Consider the following 14,192-nt stretch of genomic DNA (forward strand, 5'->3'; position numbering starts at 1 on the left):
GTTTGCTTAAGGGATACATGCCTAAGGGAAAGTGTGGAGGTGTAAGGAGTATCTGGGGAGTATCTAAGGAGGCCTAAGGGAGATGGATGGAGACGTGTACAAAACAGAAGGAATGTACAAACTTGGAGAAACGAACCAGGACATGAATATTTAGCTTGTGTGCAGCCAACTGAGAAATTGGCTCCATCATCCATGGGCCACCATGACACAGGCACCACAACTTGTTCTTTGGAAAGCCTGGCACATCTCCAGGGACTTGGTATCTCAGCTATAGTATCTTGTTAACACAGCTGCACTGCTTTTGGCATAGCTCAGCCTTTCCTGAAGTCAGATAAATTGATGGTCCTAATGGCTCAGCAGTGAGTCAGCTTGTATCCGCTTTCTGTATTTGGCATTGCTACTCCTCTGTGGCTTGCGGAGAGCTGTGGGGTCATCTTGTGCTGCACCTGAAATGATGACCTCTGGCACCAGAGATCTGGGGAGTGTAGTCCCAAGACGTGCAGTGCCTCTGAGACAGCCAGCTTTCAATCTGAGTCTGGAATTGAGCTGATTTGGACTGATAATGGCGTTGGTGTGCTTTCATATCTTTCTTCACTATCCATCATAGTAACTGTGTTACCATTTTTTCTTTTATCAAGGTTATACTGTACCTTTGTTCCCTAAATAATGGAAATTTAGCTGCTGTCATTCTGAAACAATTTGCTTGGAGTGAAAAAGAAAAGAAGCCTTTGTCATCTCAAAAAATCAAAATACAAGAAATAGTCTCTCAATCCATTTAAAGAATGATTTGACAGTTCCCCTTAATCAGTTTTCCTTGTGAGATGTGCCTTACGGAAACTTGTCTTTCAGAACCCTCATTTCTTCTGGATCGTGCTATTCAAGGTGGTGCATTTACATAGTCCAGGATTAAGAAAGATGTGTTATATTGTTTTTCTGACTTACTGCATGTATCATAAATGTTTGACTTGCTGCTGGTATTCCAATTCTTCATTCCATTACATGATGCTTAAATAAAATGTATTTAAATGTGAACTTAAATCATGGTCAGGCTTGTCTGGAATTCAGTATCCTTGCAGTATTGTGAGTGCACTGAAGGTTGCGTTTCTGAGTATCAGCAACTGACTTTACAAACTGGCAAATCTGAGGTTATTGGCTTAGGGTTTAGTTTGTTTTTAGTGGTGGTGTTTTAGTTGTAGTTCGTTTAATTTGAAGCTTTGTGGTCTGAATAGGCATACGTAGAAGTCACAGTGGAATATAGGGCTACTGTTATGTTTCTCTGGTTCCTCTCACAAACGAATGACACTATTCTGTAAATGCACCGATAGTCACATACTTGCTATGAAATTCTTTTATTGGGCAAGAGCAAAGAAAGAAATTGCTTCACATACCTGCTTTCTCAACAGGTATGTAGAAACCAGCTGGCAATATGGGTCTATCCCACAGTTCCTTCAGTTACTTAAGTGATTGTTTTTAAAGTGCTTGATACTGGCTTGATCTAATATTGGAGACTCTGCTATTAAGCAGTGCCACTCCTCTTGTTTATGCCTGCTCGCTTCTCTTTTGGAGCTTTGTATACCAATATTCCCAGTCACTGCAGTACAAGCACAATTCTTTGCTACTGGGAACGGGAGATGCTAAAGAACTTGTCAAGCCACAAGTGCTTCTGCTACACTCTCATCCTATCTGCCCTGATATTTTCTACAAGACTGCTTAGGCTTCCCTTCTCAGTACCCCAAGAAAAGCCTGATACACGTTTTCTTCAGAAGAGAAGTACTTTCGGGCAGGAAAGTGAAGGGGCATGTGAGGCATCAGTTACACATAGGTATGTGTACACTCCCAGGGCTACCCTGAAACTGTTAGCTGTAAGTCCAGCTTTGCTTAGTTAGGAATCTGCACTCTCAAGACCAACTTTGTCTTTAATTTCCTCTGGTTTAGTCTCTCTTTCTGAATTGTCCAGTAAGTGATTACCATCTAGAAACATGTATGTGTCCCGGGTTCTGTTGCAATTACTTAGGTTGGTTTGTTTCACTTTCTTGACTGGTGTCACAAACTGGGTTAACAAGCTTTACTAATGGAAATGGCTACATTAAATGGACCCTAACTTTGAAAAGCATTTTTTTGGATCTTTCTTCTTTTCTTTTAATCTTCACAGGCACAACGTCTGTCAACACTTTCCCTTCAGTATGAGAAGAGGTTAACAGATGAGCAGAAAGGAGGAAGGAAGAAAATAAAGCTAGTCAGCAATACAGTATGTGTTTTCATGTGTCTGTGCCATCCCTTCGATCTGCAGACTGCTTTAATTTGAATTGGAAATTTCCAGGCAGACAGATGACTGATGCTAGAACAATTATGTTTTTTCTCCAAACTGTCAATATTCATCAATGCATATCTGAAGTCTATTTCTGGTATGCTCTTTCTCAAATCTAGACATCACAGAACCAATCAAGCACAGATCCAGGTAGGACTAGTGGTGAAAATAATTGTTTTGTGGCATTGCCTATCTTGAGAACATCTCCTCCCATTGACCAGGTGTGATGAATGGTTTCTTTCTTTTTGATTAGAATGGAATAGTTCAGTTGGAAGTGACCTACAACAATCATCTAATCTAACTGCTGGTAGACCCTCAAATGGTATAACTGGCCAGGTTTTTTTGGATAAGCGATCACATCCTAACCCTACCTGTGGTGGGTCAGTTTGTTATGTTTGCAGTTGTGCATTATTGTTTTGCCCTGTCTCCAAACTCTGTTAACTCACTACGCAGCTAGTTGCTGAAGAGTCACAATAAGTTCCTGAGGATCCCCTGGGTGATTGTGTGTGCCAATAATTATCCAAGGTAGTGTCCTAACTGGGTGCTGGCTGTCAGACTCCCGGTCACCTAGCAGATGAAACTGGTGAAAGTAGTCACAGATCCTGAAGCTGGTAAGGTGTGTGGAAGAGAGCAGGTTCATTGCAGAACATTTTGTTTGCAGTTTGTGGCTGATGTCATCATGAGTCAGCTTAACACTCAAGGTTTGGAGTAAATGCCATTTCTATTATTAAGCCTTCTCCTAAGAATAGAATTGTGCAATGGGACTTGGCTGCCTTCTCTAGGAATATTCCTCTGAAGCAGTCAGTTTTCTCAGCAGAGGAGGTACATAACATCACTGTTCTGTGAGGGAATGGACACTCACAGATGTTAGAGGGATTAATGTTTTAGAAATAGATATAATAATCAGCTGGGGAAATTAACAATATACTTGTTAATTAACAGTATACTTGTGCCTTGGGATTGCCCCGTTGATGCTGGTTTTTGTCATGAAGACGTGTGACAAGGGCCCAGCAGCTTATATGTTCAAAGTGTGTGGGCACATTGTAATGCACGGTCACTTTCATAAAGGGGATGTTGTTCTGAATCTTTTTTCAAGTCCCTGTTGCTTGTGATTATGGAATAAAGTTTCCCAACATGAGAGAGTAATCCAGCTTGCTTAAGTGCATAATGTCTTCAAGAAATGTCTTAGGGGAACCAAAATGCTTGAACACCTTCATTCTTTGTATCTCCTGCTTCAGAGATTTATGTCTTTCCATTAATTGGGTATTTCTAGGAGGCAGGCCAGTTAGATTTGTGTTTATTCTGTGGCACTGAAGCTGTTTTGTTTGGGGTTTTTTTTTGGGAAATAACATGGATACAGGGGTGACTGCCATAACTGTAAGAGACAGTAATCTGTTAGTTGAAAGCATTTATTGTTCTGTGTGCTGGCAGAATTGTAAATATATTGCTTCCATCTGAATTCATGTGAGAGTAACTCCTCAAGTCATACTATTTATGGAAAATAATTTCTTGTCTTCGCAGCAAGCTGATAAGAAAGCAGACCTGACAGAGCCGAAGAAGGCCCGAGCTACGTTGTACATCGCAACAGTGAAGGAGACCCTAAGCCAACAGAACTATGATCTCTTCTCTAAAGCTCTTCAGCACTACAAGAAGACAGATGATTTCCATGCTATGTTATCTCAAATGAGCTCTCTTTTTATAGAAGATGAAAAAAAGCATATCTTGTTACGAGGTATGATGACTTCCCTAGTATATTTACATGACGTGACCTTTGTCTTTTTAGTAGACTTGGATATTTCAGAGGTGTTTTAGATTTGAAGTACAGATCAATGAGGATGATAATCATTAACACGCGTCATTTTATATCCCCAGATCACACAGAAAATCTTCTCAATCTAATTATCATATGTTAATTTGCATCTTGACAGGCCTAAAAAAAAAATTACATTCCACGGAAGCTTGTGTTATTTTAAACTTTGCCTAAGAGTAGTATAGCTTATTCCCTGTGATTTAGGAGGCAAGATCAAGAGTGTAGTTGTGTGAGTTGGATTCAGTGTTAAAGCAGTAAATAAGTAGACAGAATATCTAGAGACATTTTCTATTTAAATAATGGTGAGTGTAAAGCAAGTGATCTGGGCAAGCATGGATAGTTTACTGGTTTAGCTGGTATTTTCTTGGCTTTTAACAACTGCATTGACAGGAACTGGACTCCTACCGACATTTCTTGTAGTTTAAAGTTCCCCTTCAACTTGTGAGCAACCGGGCAGATTTTTCTGTGACTTTTTTCATCTACTAAAATAAAAAAAAAAGCATAGTTATGCATCTTGTAAATTTTTTAAGGTTAAGGAATGGGAAGCTCAGTATGAACGCTTAGTACAATAGTAGGCACAGTCTGTTTCCCGATTTGCTGATCTTACTATATAAATAAGAAAATATTTGATTGCTAAATTAAAACCTAAGTCTAATTTTCAAAAGCACCAGGCATCTGAAGCTTAAAGTTCATTTGACACTTAGGCTTTTGGTTGGCAAGCCTTATTTACCTTTACGGTGAGTAAGACAGACAAGGTGTAAAATTAACAGTATATCAGTTTTTCAAAGTATCAGCCTATACAGCAGATACTTTGACCCCATGGTTTATGAGGTAGCTCATGACCTTTTTGCTGCGAGTACCTGTTTTTCAGTAAGCAGTAAGCTAGTTCATATTTACAATGAAAAAAATTACAGTTATTACCTACTGGTAATGATATTGCTGAAATTTTGCATGATAGTTGACCTTTGTGTAATTTGTAAGTGTATTTATTGTATAAATGTTAGGTAACGGCATTTAGATTTTAAGTTATTTAGCTGCAGTTTTTTTATCTTCATGTTACCTAACCTAGAAGTCCTGTCATTGTAGGTTTCTGTGGCATTTATTACCTGTTGTGAACTGATTTTTCTTTTTTTTCTTTTCCTTTTTTTTCTTTTTATCTCATTTTTTTCTCTCTAATGGAAGAATTTTACCAGTTTGTTCGACCTCAACATAAAAAACAGTTTGATGAAGCATGTTGCAGTCTGACTGGAGTGGGCTGTGGCTACAAACCTGAGCATAGCCTCCTGCGGGAAGAGAGAGAGACACTAGCCAAGAAAATAGGTGAGGAGCTTGTTTCAGCACTGTGCAGGCAGTTACCTAATCACAGAGCAAGACAAGTCTAATATGCAGAAATGCGAGGATGGAAGGCAATTTAGTTTAATCTAGATTGAGCTAAGTCTCCCCTCTGCATGATCCTCTTGCCTGCCTTCCCGTGAGCATACGCAGATGCCTGAGCGTTAGCTTGTGCATATTAGTAATGACGCCGTTTTATTTCAAAAGGAGATTTGACAGATCCATTTAAATCGTAAATCTAGTATGTGGATTTAAAAACTTTCTGTGTGTCCTCTTTGCTACCCACATAGTCACCAGAATTGTGAATAGAGGGTAATCATGTCCTCACAGAGCTTGTGAAGTCTTTGAAACCCCGGAGCAATAAAGTCCTAAAAAAAGCAGAGCGTTAGCTCTTCCCCTCTTATCAGAGAAATACATCTGCATCTCCAGATGTTTTCAGCATAGAATGGCGTACTTTGAAATGCATCTTTCTATGTTCATTCTTGCTTAAGTTCACTGTTAACAGACTGTTTTGATTTAACAGAAGAAAAACAGAGTCAGCAGAAAACCGCATTCTCAAAGGAGTCATGTGCTCAGCTAAACCCTGGGCTCCACTTAAACCAGGGAGGATTCCACTTGACAACAGGACTGAATAGTGCAGGTAACCTTCATGTTAAATAACACACACTACCTTGGGACTGTGGTTTTATGTTTTATTTCATCACTGACTGTAAATCTCCTGGTGGAAGCCAATGTTTTTTGTGTTCACCTAGCACAGTGGCTCACTCTCTGTAGGTAGGAGTGATGGTAATTCAGATTTTTTCAGCAAGGATTGTACAAAATGAAACACAAAAGCCAATAAATTAAATCAAGGCGGATATGAAAGAAACCAACTAAAGCCAGAAGTTTGCACTAGAGACTGACCTGGCATACGTCAGGAGGGGAAAAGGTGAGTTGAGCACAAGACTGCTGGGCTTCCTGTTTGCCCAGGGTTCATCAAAGAGAGCCATTTAAGGAATGTAATTTTAGCTTATGTCAATATGAATCCAGATATGAAAAAGGAAACGGTTGCATTTTGTTATTGATAATGGGTACGCTCCTCATGTGAAGAGTGGTTTTTTTCTGCAGAAACAGACTAGTAAATATATTGTCACAATTGCACGTAATCTCTGTATGCGTTCCTCTAATCTCATACTGCTCAGTATTTATCTTTGAAGTCAAAGGCTCAGTTATGATTTGATTACACATCCTCCTGACAAGAGCTGGGAATTTTTTGTATTTCTCACAAGGAAATGAGTAGGATAGTTGGACAGCTTAGAAGTCTTTCTTTAGAGGGTAAAGAATATCAAAGGCTAATTCTTTCTCTTTCATTAAAAAAATAACTAAAAAAACTGATGTTTCCTGGAAGGCTTTAAAAGCTTTTCATGTATGAAGCCATGTTGTTTCTTTTGATTTGTTGTCCTTTTTTGTTTTGTATTTTAAGAACATTTGCACAAAACACAATCTTTGGTAATTATTTTGTCCTGAGGTCTGAGATTGATTTTCACAGAAACTTGTTTCCACTAAAAGTAATTGAGAAAATGCATGTAGTATTTCTGCGGCTCACTCCTGTGAGTGTGTCAGAAAGCTGTACAGTAGAAGATGCTGACTGTAAAATTCACACCCATCTTTTTCCTCTTTCAGGAAACTAAACTAATCACATCTTTCAAAAGTTCATTGTTCATTTCTTTAACTTCTTTAAAAGTTCGTTGGTGAAGAATAAAGATCTAAATACCAAAAGATGTGGTTGGCTAATTTAAAACAGTTGTTTTATAAAATACTTCATCCTTATTTGCATTCCGTTGATATGCAAAACAGAACTTTTTCCTCTAAAACGTACCAGAAGCCAAAGACTGGCATTTTGAACAGAAGTCCACTTGGAGTTTAGCAGGATGTTCATAGCTGCTCCTACCTTAGAATCATATAATCTTTGGGTTGAAAGGGACCTTTTACGGTCGTCTAGTCCACCCCCCCTGCAATGAGCACCTTCTCTGGTCCTCCCGCCCTGCTGCTGTCTTGTGTGTTATTTCAGGTCAGTTATTCTCTTTTAACACTATGCTTTCCTGTTGGCAGGGGGGAACACGGCTCTCAGCAGTTTACTTGCCCATGTGTCAGGCCAGCATTGTTGGCTAAGCCACTTGTTTAAAATGCTTCTACTCCTTTGAAGTGTAGCATAAAACCTCATTTATTGATGACCTCCATGCCCAGTGTCTTCTGTGTCACCTTTTTCTCATTCCCTAGTGACGATCTGATGTTTTGCTCCATTTAAAAGCTCAAAAAAACCTCCAGAAGATGCTAAAAGCAATCCCCAGAATTAATTTGCTCACTTGCCATTTCTAGGAGCAGGTCTTGGCTCTTCTTGGCCATGCCATTCTTCTTGGAAGCGACTGGCTGTGCAGGCAGTGTTGGCTTTACCACTTTGAAATAATCCAGGAACCCTCTTCTGAATGAAAAGAGAAGTCAATACAAAGGAGTGTTTGTATTTTGTTTGCCTCTGTTCCCCCAAGCCCTACTCACATGTGTTCTTTATCTCTCAGGGCAGAATGCTAGTCGAGCTCCAAGGAAAGACACTGAGAAAGCTTCAAGCTCTAGCAGAAATCACCACCAGGTCCTCAGGGCTACTTATCTCAACGATGTGAAAATGGCTTTGAACAAAAGCACTTACAGCCGTTTCTATGAAGCATTGTTATCTTACAAGAAGACAGATGACTATGATGCCATGATATCCGTGATAGCAGCCCTCACCACTGAAAGGCCAGAAGACTTTCATCTCCTACAAAGTAAGGTGTTTTTTTTTTTTAAAAAAATCACTTTTACTTCGTTGAAAAGAAGATGTAGGTGCTGTGATCTTATGTGAGCAATAACCTTTCCCTGATCATTCATTAGTTTGCAAATTCTCTACTTTCAGGAAAAACTTTTAGCATTGGTAGACTTCACCTCTCCCATATTTTGGTTTAACAAACCAGATAAATGGAGCAGCAGGGAAGATGTGTTAAATGAGTGTCAGTCAGAGAGCAAAAAAAGTCAAGATTATAAATTATTATCTCTGTTCAGTTAGAAATTGTCCACTAAAAACATTAGATAAGACCTCAGTAATTCCAGTCCTAACCTGCAGTCAAGCTAACTTCAGTCAAATGGTTTCATTTACCTCTTTTTTTCTCCTCAATTACTACAAGCGATTGCTCTTTAGATAAGAAAGCACTGACTATCACACTGACTCGGTTTTGTTCTCATGACCAGTGGTGGCTATACTGGTGCTAAACTCTTAGGTCACTTCCAGGTTTTGAGATAAGCAGTCACACTTTTGATTCACTCTTCTTTTACAGAGCTTTACCTGAGAATAGTTATGGAACTGTGTCATAATTTAGTATCCTTATCGTTCTAAATAATCTCCTAGAAATTTCAGGCTGATATTTATTTTTTCAGAAGTGGTGTTTTGGTTTTTTACCTTTCATGGGTTTAATGCTGAAAGGATTTAGGAAGCTACAAATTTTCAAAATTTGAAATTGAGCTTTATTGTTTAAAAAAAAAAAGAGGAAAAAAGGAAAAAAAGAAGAGGAGAGTTTATATACCTGTCTTGATTACCTTGGTGGAGACATCTGGCTTTGTGCTATGTAACATCTCAGTTCTACCTTCTTCGGGGTCTCTGGTGTGAACTCCTCTGCTGGAGATGATGCATCCAGTATATGCTGGGAAATGTTGGTATAGTTTTGTTTGTTGTCTTTAGGAAATAATAAATATTCCATTGACCTTGAATAGATCTCATAGTCTCTAAATTTTTAGAAATTTTTTTTTTTCTGGTGCATTAGCTAGTCAGATTAGTCTTGACACAGTGGAGAGTGGGAGGGAAATGAACTGTGTGGCATTGTGAGTCATAATCTCCTCCTGAGCATTCTTTCTCACAAACAGAGAGGCAGTATCTTTCCTCAGAGGACTTTGTGGTAGAATTGGCTGTAAGTTGTAATTGGGGTTATTTTAGAATTTGTGTGTGTTGTGAATCCTTGTCAACCAAACAAGAAATTTCCTTTTTGAGAAAGTCTTCAGGTATTTTGCATATACCTGATTTCACTAGATCAGTTGTCAGGTGAAGGGCTGGATCAGGTATTTATGCTTAGCTGTAGAGAACAGAAGAATTTCAAGGTAAGTTGAGATTATTTTCAATACTAAATACTCATCTGTATTCTGGCAAGAAAAACACCATAATTATAAAATCAACAAAAACATCAAGTGTTCCACCAACCTGAAAATAATCTGAGGAATATGGCTGATATTGTTCAGCTTCCAAAGAATTTCTCCTCTGCAAAGCAAGAGGTCTTCCATGGTCAGCATTTATTTTCCTATGCTTTTGACTCTCTTTTCTTTTGGACAGGGTTTTACATGTTCGTGCGCCCTCATCACAAAGAGCAGTTCAAACAGATGTGTAAAGATTTGACTGGAATGGTCTGTGGCGAGGGAGAAAAGCAACCACAACAGCGCATGCAAGGTGAAGGGAGCCCTTGGAGTTCGGAGCGCTGGTGCGCTAAAGGAGAAAACAGCCACATACAAGGTTGGGAATGAACATTTGTCTGAAGTTTAGAACCTTATTATGATGGGTAGAGTCCAAGAGTCTTAGCTGTGGGCTAGGGCCTCCCTGCACTAGGTGTGTAAAGGAAGATCAAAGCAATTGGCCATGTCCAAATTGTGCTTAAAAAAAAAAAAAGTTTAAGATAAAAGGCAATGGGGGATGGAGAAGTGCAAGGAAACAAGAAGAAAATTAGTTATAGTGCCATCTTCTTTAAACTGAAGTGCCTTATGGCTGAAGGCAGAATTTTTGCACCCAAGTGTGGTGGAGGCAGGAGTGAATCAAGATCCACTGTGTCTAGGAAGAATTTGCCACAGAACTATTTCAATATAAAGGGTCCTTTTTGGTAACAATGTGTGTTAGTACCAGAAACTTCTGTTACCAAGCAGTATGGCATAAAAAAATATTCAAATTGTTTTGTTACTCTTATGCAATGAGAGCTTACAGAACTTACTGCTAATTGTGTTTTGTGGAGTCTGTGTATTGTGTTCTGCATCATACTGTTTTGTATGCTGGGGTTTTTTATAACCAGATTCAGCTACTTCTAAGAATGAGGCGCCGGAGAAAATTCAGAGAAAGATTTCCTCCTTCTGCTTTAACCAGGAAAGCAAACTTGAATTGCCAATGACCAAAGTATCAAAAGAAACCAGTAACGTGAGAGCACCCACGGGCTCTGGAGCTGTGCCTATCTTTCCCTTAGAGATGGAGCCAGAGTGTGGTAGGTATAGGTGAGATTTTGGATGCAATTCTTTAATGCTTGAGAATAAAGATAAGTTACAGAAATTATAATTATGCTGATGATCTATTAAATGATTGGTTCATGCCTATATTTGCTCAAGTGCAATAATGATTAGTGTGGTTCGCTAAGCAGAATTTGTACTTCCTACTACTTGCATACGTTCTCTCAAAGTATTTCATTGTCTTTATCACAAGGATGTAATAGTTTCCTGGGAACTTACAGCTTTTTCTTGACAACTTCCTTGTAAAGTGAGGATATAACCTCAGTTTCTAAGTGGGGATCTGAAGCACCGAGAGACTAAGTGAGGTCATGTGAAAGAAAGAATGTAACGGGGACAGGTATTGCACTGTTAAGGTAGTTCAGAAAGCTCATGGTCATTGTTTTCTGGACTGCACTGGAAGTGGGCGTGCATGAGTGTTTCACAGGTGATTTACTAGGATTTAGTAATTTCCTCCTTCTTTCTCTCTCTCTGCCCCCCCCCCTCCCCGCCCCCTCTGTTCTAGGAAGATTCCAGTGCTCTAACTGCAAATCTGAGGATGATGTGCCTTTTAAATGTCCTTTATGTGACTTCACTTGCTGCAAAACGTGCTGGGAGCAGTTCTTAAAGGTTATCTCCTTTATTGGTTTCAGTTTTTCCTGAAACTGCAGGCAGATGTTATGCTTTTCAAGAGAAGCATGTAGACAGCCCTAGAAACAGAATTCCTCTGTTTACAGAGAGAACACCTAAATCCTGATGGAAGATTTAGCGCTTGTTTCATTACTTCCCTTGTTCTGCAATGTGACTGGAGACAGACCTCTCCTTTATGCTGTTGTTTATACACCTTTGCAGCTCATTCTGAGCTGCCTCCACATGTTTTCCCATCTAGAGCTATGTAGGCAACAAGCTGTGGCGTCAGCTTGATTTTTTTTTTTTTTGTCCTCAGCCTGCTATGCTGTATTTCTTTTAAAATGTTAAAATCCAAAAGTATTTGATTATGAGGAATATATGTGAGAAAGTACAAGAAAGCCAAATGAAGACATCTCGTGTTTGTTGCAGATTGGGCAGTCAAACCCATTGCCTTGAATATGCGTTACCACTGAATATTCAGTTGTTCCTTTTATGCCAAAGCATAATGGGGATCAAGATCTGACAGTCAACATACTCCACTTAGGAAAAGACTCGAGGAAAGTTATGACAAGAATTTCACTAGCATGTGTGTTTAATCTCTGCTGCTTGAGACTTGAGTTGATTAAGGAACAGAATGAGCTTCCAGGGGAGGTTTTTTTGGTTAGGCAAACATTTATTATCCCACAGGGTGATTATATTACCTCAGCCCATAAATTTTTATCTTATAAATGTCTGGGGAAAAACTCTCTCCTTTTGCCAGTAAGATGTAACTTGTAATTACTGTTTCATCAGCTTAAGAATCTACAAAATTAGAACTGTTGTCTATCAAGCAATTGTACTGCCCTGTTCTGTGGGTTTTGTCTTGAAATTGGTAATTCTGAGGTCTGGTTTTCTCCTTAATACCCAAGTTAATGTGCATTTTCATAGCTCATAGATAAATCACAGAACTTGCTCAGCCTCAATTTTTTGTTTTCCACCCTTCCTTTTTCTGATTGCACATCTCTTAAACTGGGAATTAAAGTAGTGTGGTCTCCTAGATTAATCTGTATTTCAGATTCAGGTCCTTGAATGTGTCCAGAGGAGGGCAACAAAGCTGGTGAAAGGGCTGGAAGGAATGCCCTGTGGGGAGCGGCTGAGGACTCTGGGTTTGTCTGGTTTGGAGAGAGGCGGCTGAGGGGTGGCCTCATTGCTCTCCACCGCTTCCCGAGGAGGGGACGTGCAGAGGGCAGTGCTGATCTCTTCTCCCTGGGATCCAGCGGCAGGACGCATGGGGGCGGTTCAAAAATCTGTCAGGGGAGGCTCAGAGTAGACACATTTAGGACACATTTCTTTACCGAGGGGGTGGTCAAACACTGGAACAGGCTTCCTAGAGAGGTGGTTGATGCCCCAGTGCCCTTAATAATGTGCGTTAACTTTTGTTCATCCCTGAAGTGGTCAGGCAGTTGGAATAGATGATCATTGTAGGTCCCTCCCAACTGGAAGTATTCTTTCTGTTCTGTTCAGATACCTAATACAAGGCCATGTTTGGGGAAATGAGTCATTCCCCATGGGTTGTTTGTTGTTAATGACTTCCCTATTTGCCACTTACCTGAATAATCTTGCTAGTTACAGTGAAACTTCATCCCTCGTTGTACCAGGTGATGGCAGGGGGAAGAAAAATATCTGTGTTTTTCTAAGCAAGGTGAATCAGAGCTCTGCTTTGTGGTAGTGTACCACAGCCCTGTGAGGTGAATACAGTCTTATAATTGTTAAAGATCAGGAAAGACAGATACAGTTTGAAGCAAATAGTCAGAACATAATAGCAAACATACTGAGTCTGAGTAAACGTTCATCCAGTGCAGCATTCTGTCTCTGACAGTGGCCAAAAAAGGATGGCTAGGAAAGGACAAAATAACATGACATGCATGAGTGGTGATTCTTGCAGTTAATCTCTCAGTCTGGAAGCTATTTGCAGCACAAGAACTCCCTGAGCCTAAGGTTGGTTCTGTATATTAAGAAACCTCTGATGCATTTCCATCATGTCCAATTCCCTTTGAACACAAACGAACTTGTCATCCATGTCCTAAGGCAAAGCACTTCCACAGCTTAGCCAAATGTTATGTGAAGAACCATCTCATTTTTTGTTGTCATTTTGAACCTGCTTCTTGCTAGTTCAGTTTAATGCCCCACTTGTTTAAAAAGGACAAATAAAATATTCTTCCAGCTCTCAAGACAATGCATCATGGATACCCTGTCCTTCATAAGTGCACCTTGGGAGTCTTCCTAAATACACCAACAGTGTGATCCATTTGCCTCCTCCATAGACAACATATATCAAAGCCCTTATTTCTAAGAACGTTGGGTTTTTTTCTTGATTTGAACAACAAACTGTTGGGTTTGAAGATGCAAGAAGCATCTTCTCACCAGCTGAGACCTTTTGCTCTACTGTTCGAGCACCCCTCAAGGCTCAGCATGGCTGACATTCTGTCGCCTTTGTTATGGAGAACATGAAATTACATGGTCTTGTCACCTTTTCTTACCTTACTTAGACATACCTTCCTAGTGATGGATGGCTCTCAGTACACAGTAATGTTAGCTTGCTTATGATACGATTCAAATGTAGTTTGGTTAATGAAAAGTCAAATATCTTGTAGCTTCGGATATTACTTGAGGAGTGATGGAGAGACACTTCTCCCAGCGATGAGGCAAAACTTCTCTACTAGTCGTGCAGATGAGGAGAAACAACAGCTTGGTTAAGATTGCAAACAGGAAGATTATTCCATGTTTCTCTTGAAACCAATCCCAGAGGAACCATCTCCTAACGCTTCCATCGGCATT

At 39.7% G+C, this 14,192-nt stretch overlaps 1 protein-coding gene across 1 annotated transcript in view; it reads left to right on the forward strand.

Moving 5' to 3' along the window:
- The window catches only part of RTEL1 (regulator of telomere elongation helicase 1), a 49,324-nt gene that overhangs the window by 33,470 nt on the left and 1,662 nt on the right, over positions 1-14,192 (forward strand). Inside the window, exons 27-33 of the mRNA XM_010287057.1 lie at positions 2,153-2,248; positions 3,830-4,040; positions 5,301-5,438; positions 5,974-6,090; positions 8,006-8,248; positions 9,838-10,014; positions 10,562-10,744. Coding sequence (XP_010285359.1) covers positions 2,153-2,248; positions 3,830-4,040; positions 5,301-5,438; positions 5,974-6,090; positions 8,006-8,248; positions 9,838-10,014; positions 10,562-10,744 — 1,165 coding nt within the window. The remainder of the gene's footprint in view (positions 1-2,152; positions 2,249-3,829; positions 4,041-5,300; positions 5,439-5,973; positions 6,091-8,005; positions 8,249-9,837; positions 10,015-10,561; positions 10,745-14,192) is intronic.

This window comes from Phaethon lepturus, unplaced genomic scaffold (genome assembly GCF_000687285.1).
Source record: "Phaethon lepturus isolate BGI_N335 unplaced genomic scaffold, ASM68728v1 scaffold42435, whole genome shotgun sequence".
NCBI classification, from domain to species: Eukaryota; Metazoa; Chordata; class Aves; order Phaethontiformes; family Phaethontidae; genus Phaethon; species Phaethon lepturus.